Source organism: Cervus elaphus, chromosome 21 (genome assembly GCF_910594005.1).
Source record: "Cervus elaphus chromosome 21, mCerEla1.1, whole genome shotgun sequence".
Lineage (NCBI taxonomy): Eukaryota > Metazoa > Chordata > Mammalia > Artiodactyla > Cervidae > Cervus > Cervus elaphus.
The window spans coordinates 60,784,752-60,799,461 of NC_057835.1; the positions used below are offsets into that span (position 1 = coordinate 60,784,752).

Genomic DNA, 14,710 nt, shown 5'->3' on the forward strand with positions numbered 1-14,710 from the left:
CAAGGAGAGGTAACACTGGTTTTTACAGTTTACCAAAGATAAAATCTTCTTTAAATGATGTTATTTATTCAGCCTTCTGTGTAACAAATATACACACATATTTTTTAAACTCAGAGATGAGAGTGTAAGAGTTTTATTATTTAATTCAAATTCAAGGGGAAAAAAAAGTGGATAGTAGCAACAGATGGTTGATTTTCCATTTTTGTCCTACCTGGTCCATCCCAGTCATCTGTCTCAACTGCAGGTTGCCCTGGCTTCTCTGACTGCGTGTCCCCATCTGATTCTGCTGTCTCCTGGACTCCTTCATCATCACCTGGAAAACACCAACATACAGAGAGAAGGAGACATGATCAAAGCCCTCTATTTGACCTTCAAATCCTCCTACAGGGATGTCCTTAGCATATGTCTAATTATATAATTGTTACATACATGGTCATTATACTGAACACAGGTCTATGATTAATCATTTTGATAACTATTATGGCTTTATAATAAATAAAATCAACATCAGTCATAAATAAATAAACTGCTATAAATACTAAAGACATTTCCATAAAATTTCTCATTTGGAATTATTAGTATTAGACAGAAGAAGAAAATGAAAATCCGTATGTATTCTTTATACTGATTTCAATACAGAAAACTGTAACTTGCTTACTTCCAAATTACATTTTTATAAAGGCAAGATGCAGCAGAGAAGACATATTTGTGTTTGGGTTGAAAGTGAGTTATTTTGAAGATTTTCTTTTTCTCCATCATTAAGCTTACTAAAACTTGTTTGTATTTATTTTAAAAATGGGTATAAAAAGGTCATAATTGAATGATTATCATATAAGATGAGCCAGTCACTCAAGTCTTCACAATGTAGGAAGCTATAAACCTATACTTGTTCTTGAATAAGTACAGCTGGTTTGCAAAATCAAGCCTTCATTTCACATAAAAAAGAAAAACAATGTAATATACTTTGAGCAAAATATACTTATGGCAAAGAATGAGAAACATACTAACATGACCACATTTTAAAAGCAAAAAGTCTAATTTTGTAAGTCCCTTCATTTTAAATGATACTGTGACAAAGTACTGCTGCTCTAAAGGAAAATAACTGACTTTAATACAGTGCAAACAATAATATTAAACATTCCTATTTATAAGGATAACAGAAATCAGAAAACAGAATAACAAGGAAATGTGATGTGATGACAAGAAAAGAATATAAATTAAAAACAGGGAAACTAAACCTTGAATCTAATAATGCTAAATTTTTTAAGTCAAATTGCTTGCCCTTTGAAGCATTCAATAACTATTTTTCACACAGTTGTTAAATCACTAATATTAATAGTACTTAAATATTTATATTGTTATAAATTATACATTGAATTTTTAAAATCTTTCACAGTAACCTAGAAAATACAAAATTTTCAGAAAACAATTATTATTATAATGACAGTAGTATGGTGTTAATACTAGTTTTGAAGTTTAAACTCCATAAATTTTACATTTACTTCTATATATAGCTTAACAAAAATACATCATTTAAAAAGTAGAATAAAAGTAAAGAAATACAATGCAGAAATCCAGTGACAGCTCTGCTGAACTTAATTTGCCTAATAGAGAAGTACTGCCTCTGGTGGGTAACAAAGAATAAAACACATACCCATACCACCAAACTCCATGCCTGGAACTGAAGGCTCTTTGAAAAGTGAGTTATCTCTTCTTTTCTGTATTATCAAAATGAAATCCTCTCCAGAAAATGTTTATTGAGCATCTACCAGGTTTAAGGAACTATGGCAGGCATAGTAGGATATATACGGAAAAATACCTTTTTGAAAGGAGCATAAAACTCATTATAGAGAGCAAGTTCATAACCAGTGAGAGTGCAAGACATGGTCCAAGAGCCAAAAGAAATGTATGTCCCAAGGCTCAGTAGTAAGGTAACAGTCTGAATCTTCTGTGCTCCGTAGGTCACACAGGACACAGATGCACCAACCAACTGGGAGATCAGGGTTAGAGATCAGCTCTCACTTCTCAGACACAAATAGGACTGGTTCTCAGCCTATACACATGAGGAGGCTCCATGGCCTTTTAGTATATTGGAAGAATTTAAGAAACCTGAAAACTTTGTTACCAACTAAGTCAGTGTCACTTAAAACCATATCCTGTACCACCAAATCTTCTGTAGTGCAACCAGGATGTCTGACCCAGTTTAGGGAAAGCTGAGTGCTGAAGAACTGATGCTTTTGAACTGTGGTGTTGGAGAAGACTCTTGAGAGTCCCTTGGACTGCAAGATCAAACCAGTCAATCATAAAGGAAATCAGTCCTGAATATTCATTGGAAGGGCTGATACTGAAGTTGAAGCTCCAATAATACTTTGGCCACCTGATGCAAAGAACTGACTCATTCAAAAAGACCCTGATGCTGGGAAAGTTTGAAGGCAGGAGGAGAAGGGGACGACAGAGGATGAGATGGTAGGATGGCATCACCAACTCGATGGACATGGGTTTGAGCAAGCTCCAGGAGTTGGTGATGGACAGGGAGGCCTGGCTGCTGCAGTCCATGGGGTCGTAAAGAATTGGACACAACTGAGCAATTGAAATGAATTGATACTGACTTTACTGACACTCTATTTTTCACGGGGATTATAATTCACACTAGAATCTACCACCTAGGTGAGTGACATTTTCCTTGCTCTTCCACAGACTGAATGGAAGTTTAACTCCAGGCACTGACGCAGAGGAGTCTCCAAAGGAAAATGTCCCCCTCCACCAACAGTGAAGAGTAGAGCATCAACCTATATATTTTAAACAACATCCATGTCTTCTAAGCGTTTTCCTCATATTTTGTGATCTTGAAACAGGGATGTGAGCATCACAGAGGACTCTGGAGAACATGTAGCCCAAATGAGACAAATTTACCCATCAGCAAGGTGATGTAGAGATAGGGCAACTTATCTACAGTCTTAGAGCTACAACATCTATTTCCACATAAGGCATCTCCCCTAAGAGTTCTCAGGCTTCAGCAATAAGTGCTTCCCAGCCATCTCCTTTCCCTAACAAGCAGAACAGTAGGGTTATGGGGGAGCACAGAGAGGCATCATGTAGACCACCCAAATCCGTTTGTAAAAGGTTAGGGGTTAAATTTGAATCTCCTATCAGCTTGGCATTCTTTCCAAAACATCCTTTCTTGCCTCCCTACCCCCTCACCATCCCACTAGTTGAAGAAAGGACATGTACAGCTTAAAACAGTTGAATTTTAGTCACAGAGAGATGGATAAACAAGTAAGCATGAAACTACACTGTTAATAATCACACATCCAAGGACCCAGAGAACAGAGAGTAAAATTTCCATCAGAACTACTTGGGTAAGTTAAGTATTATATTCAGTTATTATTTATATCATTCTACATACACAGAGAGAAGTAAATCTTCCTGACTTTTACTGCTGTATTTTACTTGTTGAAAACACTGTGCTATGCAAAATTCAATCAGTAATTAACATTGACAAGGCACATATTTGAAGATGCAATGAAATATATGAAAAACAACAACAAAAAAAGCTTTCTCTTAAGAACCGTATAATCTAGATAAGGAGACATGCCTCATGCATAAGAGAGGTAGCCACTGACAAAAATAACCAGGGCAGTCCATGAATAATCCCAAATGAGATCATATAAGATATAGAAACTCGAGACCAAAAGCATGAAATGACATTGACCATGGAGAACCTTCTAATTAATTTTGAAGTTCTACCTTCCTGTTGAAGACGGAGAAGCATCTGGAAACTGACATGATCATGTAACACAAACACAGTAATGAACACATATTTATTTTATATGAACACACTTTGTCAGAGCTGTGGTCCTTGAGTTTTCCCTCACTCAATCTGTAATAACAGTTTAACTCACATCCCAGACATCCCTTCACCTAATTTTTTGTGAGACTGAAATTAAGTCTACTCTAAAATATTATATTTGGCAAATTACATATTTGGAAGGAAAAGTATTCAGAAACACAGTGAGAAACATGTATGTGTGGAAGAATATATTGAAGAGTAACCACAACACTTAGAAGTTAAAAGAATTGACTTAGATCTATGGATGTCTGTCTTTATTAGGTAGAAGTGATAGAAAGCATTCTTAGTTAACTGATTAAAAGACTACTTTTGAGTCTCTGAGCACTAAGAATATAAAACAAAGATGGTTCCTTCTCTTATACAACCTGTAGATTAGGACAGAGACAAATGTACAGGCTGCAACCTCATGCGATTAATGATCTCATGGTGACAGAAGCACAGAGACATGACATTTAATGAAAACTTGGTGTTGTGGAAGCTTCCCAGAGAAAGGCACCAATAAAATATCTGAAATTTGGAGGCATAATCTTAAATGAATCTGAACTCTGTAGGCTTCACGTCCAGGGGCTCCATGTTTCAAAACCATTTTTTTTTTTTCAGATTAAAAATGAGAACCATTTCCCCAAAGAAAAAGATTATAGTAGCTAAGTTATTGTGCAGGAAAAATGGCAGCTTGAAGGTGGTGAAACTAAAGACATTTCAGGGATGCAAAAATAGGATCCAGACAGAGTTTTAAGATGCTAACAAGAGACAATTCAAAAACTATTCCTCCTGTTTGATGGTTGACTGAATGAAGTCCTTTCCCTCATTCAGTATGGGTCAAATTTACCCATGATCCTTTTCATCAGTAACTACTAGGAAAAAAAGATGGCAAGATGACTACAAATCTCAGCAGACACTTGATACACATAGAACTTTAGTAAATCACTCAGAATGAAAATATTATCATGCAACTATTAAGGGCTTGATTGATCTAGTAATTTCATATAATAAAATGCCTTCATTAAATGTCACTTAACTGCCAAATCAGAACTGTAGAACTTAGATTTCAACTTGGGCCAACATCTGCAGCAATACTCAGTATTGGTAATCCTGATTCATGGAACAGTTTGATCTAATTTGTTTCATTATGCAGCACATATAATTAGAAAACAACTGAAAATAAATACTGCAAAGTATTCAGTAAAGAAGCACTCAAAATAGCTGATAGTACACAATTAACAGCTCTAAAGAAATTACATTTTACAATTATTTTAAACCATTTATGAAACTGATTAAATGTACAATACTCATCACATTAATAAAAATAAATCCTGAGTGAGAAGAATAAAAGTCATTGACTGATTACTTGTGTTTTCTTAAAGAACCCAAAAAGGGAAAAATGACCAAAAGCATAAGAGTATCATATGAAATGATATATTAATATTTGGATATAGGAAACAAAATGGGTCAGAATTAAATTTATATTTATCTCAATGTCTGCTATGTGTCAAATACTGAAATCACAAAGATGAATAAAGAAGAGATCATGTCAGAAAGTTCAGATTCTGTTTGGAACTTAAACATCGCTACTATTTCTTAGGCACCACACAAAACTAGTTAAATGAACATCATATCACATCAACAACTCTGCCATGCATTATTATCCCTATATTTCAGAAGAGTAAACCAATAGGCAGATATGTGAGAAGATGCCCAAGCACACTGCTATTAAGTAGCAGAGCCAAAAATTGATTCCAAGTCAGTCCAATTCCAAAGGCCATAATCCAAACCCATTAGGATATTATAGTTGAATGGAGGTCTAACAACAAAGACAGCAAGATGTGATTAGATAGCTACTTTCTCCTCATCATATATAAGCCTTGTTTCTTCATTTTTATTTTAGGTGTACTATTTACTTAGAATTTGCTAAAATCAAATTATACAGAGATGCTTAATCAATAACCATTGTTCACTGTGCAGTTAGAAAATTAGATTTTGGTTTTATACTTTTTAGCATAACCTATTGCAATATCATTACATTTACTAATTAATTGCTTTCAGCACTATTTAATAACTAAGATATGTCACATTTTTCAACTTTTAAACCCTTCATCATTTAAGTTTATTTCAGGAAACCAGTTCTCATTTTTATGGTAATGTTTTCACCTAATTCATTTTTAATCTTTTTACTAATGAAAAATGAAATGATTAAAAAATAATTTAATCGAATATGAAATCTCTAAATTACTTTAAGAAACAGTATTTTCCCTTCACAATAGAGACTTGCTTCTTTCCTATCAATATTTATTCTCATGGAAAATTTATAAATAGAACTTTATTTTGATATTAACCCAATTTCAGCCTCTTCTTGATTTGAATGGGAATGACTTCATTGACCATCTTTTTTTAAAACTTTTATCCATTTTTGATTCTTATATGTTTGAAAGCAGCACTCTGGAGCAGCTTATGAAAAAATGGCATGAATAATTAATAGCTAAGATAATGACAAATTTGTTCAGATATTGCTTCAAAAGCTTTGTTGGTAGGAAGAGGAAAGGGAGAGAAAAGGATGCTAGGATGAGTATTATAGAAAGAGCTAGAAATCCATTTGATATACATTCATTTACTTGCTAAATTCTTTATTCACATGCTTTTAAATAGAAATTTCAGTATATTTTTAGCAAAGCACAAACACATTTAATGGGATAACCACTATATACATCCAGAGACCAATTCATAAAATGATGAAATGGAATAAATGTCAAATGGTAACTAAATCTACAGTATTTCTGAAATTATGGCTATGCAGTTAATGGTTTTCCATTGCAAGATTAAACTCTTTTGTTGCTCTTTTAAAAGATATCATACATATTTTGTGGGCCCTTCCATTTTTCTTAGTCTAGTTCTCAGAATCAATGAAAGCCCTATAGGAGGAAATTGAAGGTGTTATTGAGCATGATAAAACACGCCACAAATGACTCAGGGAAATGCACTAGAATATAGTCTTTAGAACACATGAAACGGTGTCTTTTGATTCCATATTAGGTATTGTTGGCAAGGTGGTAAAAGCATTGGTCTATTTGCAAGGCAAAAATCATTTCAAAACACAAATAAATATCTTTTCACTGAAAGTTAGACATTCCTGTAGAAATTAAAGACTTGCCACGTTCTGAGGCAGTCACTTTTTCCGCAGAAAATAGCAGCAGTGTTTGAAAGCAGTCATGCAGGCAAACAGCCTTTCTCAATCCTGCTCTTTTAATCCATGTAGTTCCTATCAATATTAACCTCTTATAGAAATTCTTGTACAATGTAACTATTGAACTTTCTTGACTAGGAGTGTTACTGTAGCTGTTAGTCATCCCTATAATGTATTTTGCAATCAGCTAAATCATCAAAGTATTTTTTAACAATGAACAGTTCAGAAGTGACAGATCTACTTTCTTGTTCACAACTGCTTATCAGAGAATAGATATCACATATGTTTTCCAGGTGCTTCCTATAGTTAGGATACCTTCACAGAAGCCGCTCATGAAAGATAAGGTCATAAAAGAGATGAAAAATGTGTGAGCTTCATACACTTATGGTTTTATCATCAGACAAGATAGCTTTGGTTAAAGGACTGTAACAGTCAAAAACAGAAAACTGCAGCTTGTATTGAAGGGCGAGGACATTTAAGTTTAAGATTCAGTTTGTGTTTGCTTTGCCTAATAGCCTCACAATGTTGTTTGGTTTAAAACAATTGTTTGGTTATAGATTATCCAAACAGAGGTGTCATGTTAAATTAACTCTACATTGCCAAATTACAGACACTGTTACATCTCCAGAGACAAAAAATAAAAACATTCAATTGTTACCCTTTTTTTGCTAGTATCTAAAAATAAAATCTAAACATTTCAATGGTTTGAATAGAGTACATCCATTATTCTGTGGATCCCTATAATCATGCCTGTCTCAAGTTCCCCTTGACTTACTATAAATATATAAGAAAATGTAGGATTTTGCTGTGTTCTGGGTAGTTATATTCAGTACACAAACATTTTTAAATGCATGTGATTTCCTTGTAACTTATATAATAGCCTTTTTCATACCCCAGAGTATGAATCAAACAGATCAAAAAACAGAACCCACATTTATTTGATTATAAATTTTTAGACTCCAGATCAGGAAACAATCCTTAAATGTTTGATAACAATGGTCCAGGGCTAGGTCTGTTATTCTGAAAAGAAACTCAATCTCTATATTCAACAGATGACTACTGTAATATTTGTGGCATTTTATTATAGCTAGTAAGGGAAAATTGTTGACGATACTAATGTTTATGGTAACTATATCAAATAAAAGTCACATTGAAATTATTGATAACTTAGGAAGAAAGAACAGTGGTTTATAAGTTCTTTCTACAGTCCTGAATATTTATTCCTGACATCAATATCAGCCTCTATGTGAAAAGTTTAAGTTTACTTAAGATTTGGAACATAAGGGAAATTTCCACATGAGATAAAATAAGGCAAATACTCAGCACTGTATCATTCAAGAAATTTCACTCCTTGTTATTTCTCACAAGAAAATTTACAAGCAAGTGGAGGAGGCATCTTACTTTAAGAGACATTTCTGAAATACACATTTCAAAGTCTATATTTAAATAAGTTTTATTTTCTCTTCCCCTGCTTCTCCTCAAACCAAACCAATCAAAGGAACAACAACAACAAAACCCTCACTGCAACTAAAAGGAAAAGTCACTGCAACTACTATGTTACATTCAGAGGAGCAGTCTACAAAATTAAGCCATTTCTGTTCCAAAGAGGAGACAAAGTAAGGCCTGATGGTCTGTAAATGATAATACTCTGAACTGTAACTGACCTATTCAGGGATCTGTTGTTCGGCCATCAAGAGACCATTAGCTTTCAGTTTTCTGGCCTCAGTCTTCAAGCTTCAAACCCAGCATTCCCTTCAGGAAATCATCATCCTCACCAGCATCAACATCATCACCGTCATCATCACCAACATCACCATCGCCATCATCACCATCGCCATCATCAACAACAAAAAGTAAAACCAAAGCTCACAGTCTCTACAACTGTCTCCCTGACAAGTAAACCTCGTCTACACAGAAAGATCAGACCAATTTGAGAAACTTATGACCTTTGAATACCATTTTCCATACAATCTAATTGTTTATTCTTTCCTGTTTAACAATTCACTCCAGAGAGGCTTCTCCTTTCTCATAATCCATGGAGGAATATGAGTCATAAGCAATCACTCATTACCACAGTGTTCCATCTCCACAACATAATTTACTCATTATAATTAAGACTTTACTCACGCCACACACCCAAAAAGCCAAGACCAATGGAGAACGCATACCGTGGGACAGCAGCTAACAAAAACTTTGGTCCCTATCTAAACGCCCTTTATCTAACCGTAGTTCAAATACCCTAATGATGATAAATGACTCTCAGAGCTCACAAATAGGGGATAACATTTATTTCTTCTGATAAACCCTGTTTTTTTCTACTGCTTGACCACTGAAATTATATATATCTTACTCTTTCATTTCTCTTTCATTTTCTCTCTCTACCATGTATACGGGAAGCTCAGATTTGCCTGTAATGCTTCATTTTCAAAGTATTTATCTCCCTGTCTTATGCTTCCGCTCATTATTTCCCGTCCTTCACCCTATGATCATTGTTCTTCCTGATCTCTCTGGCCCATACATCTCTCTCCTGGGTCAAGTCCCACTGTGGTTCCACCACAATCTGCATGTTCACCAGTCTCTTGTCATGCTGCCCCTCTAACTTGGAACCCTATTACTTCTTTTTACATAAGTAATTTAGCATTAGATAGCAACTAAAGTGTCATATTCTTAAGAACACTTTAACCTTCCTCACTCTTTCAAACCACCGTGTACCACTTCTGTGATTATTTTATTAATGTCGGCCTCCTCACTAGAATGTAAATTCCAAAATAGCCAAGAGCTTCCCTGCATTTATTCACATGGTAATCACAGCATGGCCCCAAATGTCTGATATAGCAGGTGTTCAATAAATATTTACTGGATTGGAAAAAAATATGCATGTGGTAAGAAATAACTGCCACAATGCTTTGAGTTATTCATTATCCCAATAATCAAGCAAAGACAAAAACAATGCCCGTTGAAGCTGAAAATGCTCCACAGTAACAGAACATACAGGTGGGCATGTGGTCACCTGATAATGAACAACACATTCCCACCTTCTCTTCTCATGAGGTGGGCCGCTCCTTAAAGTTAAAAATAAATTTTCGACAATGGATTATAAGTGGAAGAGTCCTAGGGAACTTTCAGGAACCTATTCTTACAGCTGAATGTAATCCTAATGAAGTTTTCATATCTGGGGACATGGGGAAGTATTCTAGGTTACATCAGCCTTCTCCAAACTCAAATCCATAATCAGCTTCCACAACTAGGGATGGTCTCAGTGTGTTATCAAGTGAAGTCAAAGTCTCTCAGTTGTGTCCGACTCTTTGTGACCCATGGACTGTAGCCTGCCAGGCTCCTCTGTCCATGGAATTCTCCAGGCCAGAATACTGGAGTGGGTAGCTGTTCTCTTCTCTAGGGGATCTTCCCAACCCAGGGACTGAACCCAGGTCTCCCAAAGTGCAGGCAGACTCTTAACCATCTGAACCACCGGGGAAGCCCATGTTATCAAGAGATCCATTCAAACTCCTTTCACCACAAGGTCTTCCCATAGCATCTCCTCCCTCACGGCCAGCAAGAGGTCCTTGGCTAATGATAACACAAGGAAAATAGAGACAGCATCCAGAGCATTGCCTAGATTTTCAGAAACATGGAAGAATGTTTTAATACAGTGTTTCCATGTGTATTTATACTCTCTTTATGCTTGGGGAAACTTATCCTGAATGATAGCAGATTTGAAATTCAGATATCTACATAAATGCCAAGAAATTTTAGGAATCTTATTCAAGGTTTTTCAAAAGTTAGCAAGTAGAAAGCAAACAACATTCTTGATCAGTGCTATCTCCTATGAGATCACCCATAATTACTGAAGGTACTAACAGAGGTTGATTCAGGCCTTGTGGGGCCTGAAGCTTATTCAGTTGGAGAGGCCTCTCCTTAAAAAAAGAATACAAAGTTGTAATTACAAAATTAGGTGCAGGAAAGGAAGGAATTAGGAAGGAAATGCGGAATTCTGAAGCTATGTTATACCACATCAAACTAACTAAACAATTGATAAATAAATTTAAAAGGTGAATATGAGTAGATTTAATATTTTGACAATAAATATGAAGATAAGGTATGCATTTTACGTAAACTGTCAAAATCCATTCCTTTTACTAATGATCTGATTTTGGTGGGGGGGGGGCACCTTAAAAAGTTCCCCAACACAAACTGACAGTATTATAGAGAAAACATCATTCTTTTCTAAAAATTGGGTTTCCCTTAGGATATTAGCCTGTTTTCTTATTGTCAGTAACACTATATTTTTATAGAACTGTTTCTTGTTGAGTTACTGTATTGTGGTATTCCCTTTCACTGTCAGTCACTAGGACAAGATACAGGAGTACAGAACACAGGCTTAAATGAGGCAGATCCTTGCTGGAGAATTAGTTTCCATATAGGAATGACGTGTAATGCCATAGGAAGCTTAAGAATGAATATGATGCTTCCTTAATGAGCCTAAACTTAACATTCCCTCTACTCTTTATATACATATATTCACTTTTCTCACTTTTAGATACGTTTTCCTTCCTTTACTAGATGACTGCATCTTTAAGAAATAAAAACATTCTTTTATATATTTCCCTTTCTGCCTCTGTATACGTGTGGTCACTTACAGGCACTTACACATACCAACACTTACATAACCAGAAACAGGTAACATAGATTTCAGTATTAGTTAACTAGCCTGGATCATAAAAAGAATTGGGAAAAAAAAAAAAAAAGAAAAGAAAAGATTATCTAAGGCCCAAACTACAGTGTCTTGTGCTAATTCTACAAGAACAAAGGCTGCATCAAATCCCATTGTTAAACAGGTAGCCGAGAAGTGAAGTGTTTTATACATCTATACTATAGATTTCCACCTAGATAAATCTCTATCTTTAAACATAATCCTTAAAGAGACCTTCCCTTCTCACTGTCAGAAAAATATAATCACAGCCTACTGTCTGCAATTCCACTTTCCATCTCCGCTACGTGCGTTTAAGACTTGGTAAGATACAGCCCCTGTCAAGTTTCAGAACAGTTTCTTGTCTAATCTTTCTACTTCTCCAGATCTTTGATACAGAACCTGTTAGAATGTATTGCTTATTTTTCCAGTTCCTATGTTTATCTCACTTCCACTCTTACCATCTGCTGCACTGCATTTCCTTCAGAAAAGTGAAAAGTTTTCACAGTGGCCCAAGCTTTCCCTGCAAACAATGCTCTCTTCTCCTCTTCCTTCCTTCCTCTCTCCGCTTTTTATTTGGCCTTATTTTATGTTAAGGTCAAACTGTTTTAAAGGGTTCACTTTGCAAAGATTTTTACAGGGCTGAAATTCCTTTTCAAATAGTTTTGATGGATTTGTAAACATTATTGCTATTTATTACTGACTTCTGCCCAAGCACACACATTTTGATTTGTGCCCAGTCTTTTGAATTACCTGAAAACAACTTCACAAGAAACAAGCAATGAGAAATTGTGGCTTATTTCATGCCACCAAATCAGAGTAACAATCATCCAGTTAGTATAATGAGACTAAAGAGCTTTCAATATAGCCCTCTCATTTTACTGAAATGCCAACTCTACTTACTGAAAATTGGTTTATATGGACAGAATCTTTAAAGGAGGACCAAAAGAATAGAAATCTTTGAAGCACTCCCCTAAAGATTTATTTACCATTTTTAAGTTTCTTGTATTTACATATATCCTTATCTTGACTGACACATCATATCTAATGTGTTAAAAATACCTCAAAAAAGTGAGTTTAACACTTCACATGTCCAGACTTCTTCTGATGTGCTCATCTCCTTCTATAAGGATTATATAATGATGGACATCAGAAAACAAAAATAGCTCTCTATCTTTATAACTACCATAACCTAGGTTTGAATTTGGTATTAAACTTTGGTAATTTTGTGACTTTTGGCCAAGTTACTGAAGCTTTGGAGGTTGCAGGTGAAAACAACATCCACCCTGCAGGACAGTAAGTTGATTAGAAACGATATATATACAGTAAGATGCCTGACTTTTAGGAGCAGTCACCAAATGGAAGTTGCTATTACCATTATTATAATTGGTATGTAGTCTCAGTGTCAATCTCTGGAATCTCATTGAACTACTAAAAGAAGCTGAAACAGCAATCTACATTCGTTATCAGTATTTGCTTCATTGGTATAACACATTCATTTATTTTTACTTGACCTTTTAAGAACAACAAAAAAACTGACTGACTATATTACTGTAATTAAATTCATCATACGGCAGCTTTCCACATTTCCCTTTACACATTCTACGTTTAGCACTACCAGAGGTAAAGATTATCCCATCAGGCAATGGAAGGGCAAATGCTTTAATACTGCCTGTTGCTTCTCAAATGATAATCAAAACATTGTGAGAAATTTTACATACTAACAAGAAACTATGAATTTTATATTAGAAGATTAAAAGCTCTGAAAATCTTCCTTGATTTAAACCTAAAAAATGCTAGTGCAGAGAACCAAGAAAATGTTTTTAAATCATTTATGATGTTTAGCAATAGAAAGCAGAAAAGACATGGCTACTTCCAAGAGATCAGTTTCTCTACAATGATAACATTTTATCTCAAATTATTATGGGACCAACAGTAGGATTCAAGGTTGTCAACCATGTTAATTCCATATGATTAAAATAAATTAGCTTCTCAAGCTTCCCTAATTCTATTCGTACTTGTAATTTTCTTTGAATAGAAAAATAAATCGAGTTAGTAGATGTAAATGATTGGCACACTAGTGCAGATCTGCATGCATTGTTTTATATATATATATTTTTTAATTTGAACAAATTAAAACTGAAAAATACTTTTTAAATTTAGAATAACTGCTTATATAACTACTACTTGAACGAATCTACTTCCTTCAAGGAACACTGGCTCTTTATTCTACCCAGAATATCACTGAGAAAGTACAGCAATAAAAGAGCTTAAAATATAGTTTTCCTTAATAGTATTCAGCTAAAATCAGTGATTAATTTAATATCTAGATAAAAGGAGAAAGTCAATCTATAATTCAGATGTCTTCTAATATACAAATGCCTAGTTTTACATATATAAAATAATAGGAGATTAAATAAATTCTTTCTTTTCTCCTGAGTTTCAACATTATAGGGAGAACAACAAACTTACACTAAATTTTACAGGTCTTTCACTTGCAGAAACAAAATCAAAAAGACAACATCTCTAAATGATTAAATATGGTTTTATATTGATCTCAGTTTTTATTGTTAACAATAATGATGTTGATAAAAAATAAAGATATAAACAAAACAGGCAAACATCTATCTCTTGATAAAAAGTCAGGTAGAAGCAGAATAAAATATGCTGTATTACAACATGAAATTTTTTCATAAATTATAATTATGTAATTACATATTTATCAAGTTTTACTATATCTAAAAAATGCCTTTAGTAGATTGCACAATGGAGATCTGTTAATGGTTTGCTTACAGAAAAAACAATGAATTAAGTTTATCACATGCAAAAACTTAGCATATATTATCATACAAGATTCATATAAATGATATCATCATGACTCATTTCAACATTCTGTAAAATCAATCATGTTAATTTTATTGAAATTTTCATAATGATATAACTGGGATCAAAGATGAGGTAAACAGATAAAGCCTGATCTGATTCTTACAAATGA

The 14,710-nt window shown here is 34.4% G+C and overlaps 1 protein-coding gene across 2 annotated transcripts in view; it reads right to left on the reverse strand.

The window, feature by feature from the left end:
- The window catches only part of ZFPM2 (zinc finger protein, FOG family member 2), a 502,740-nt gene that overhangs the window by 380,670 nt on the left and 107,360 nt on the right, over window positions 1–14,710 (reverse strand). For both annotated transcript variants that reach the window (XM_043880290.1, XM_043880291.1), the window contains exon 3: window positions 212–313. In XM_043880290.1, the coding sequence (XP_043736225.1) occupies window positions 212–313 (102 nt within the window). The remainder of the gene's footprint in view (window positions 1–211; window positions 314–14,710) is intronic.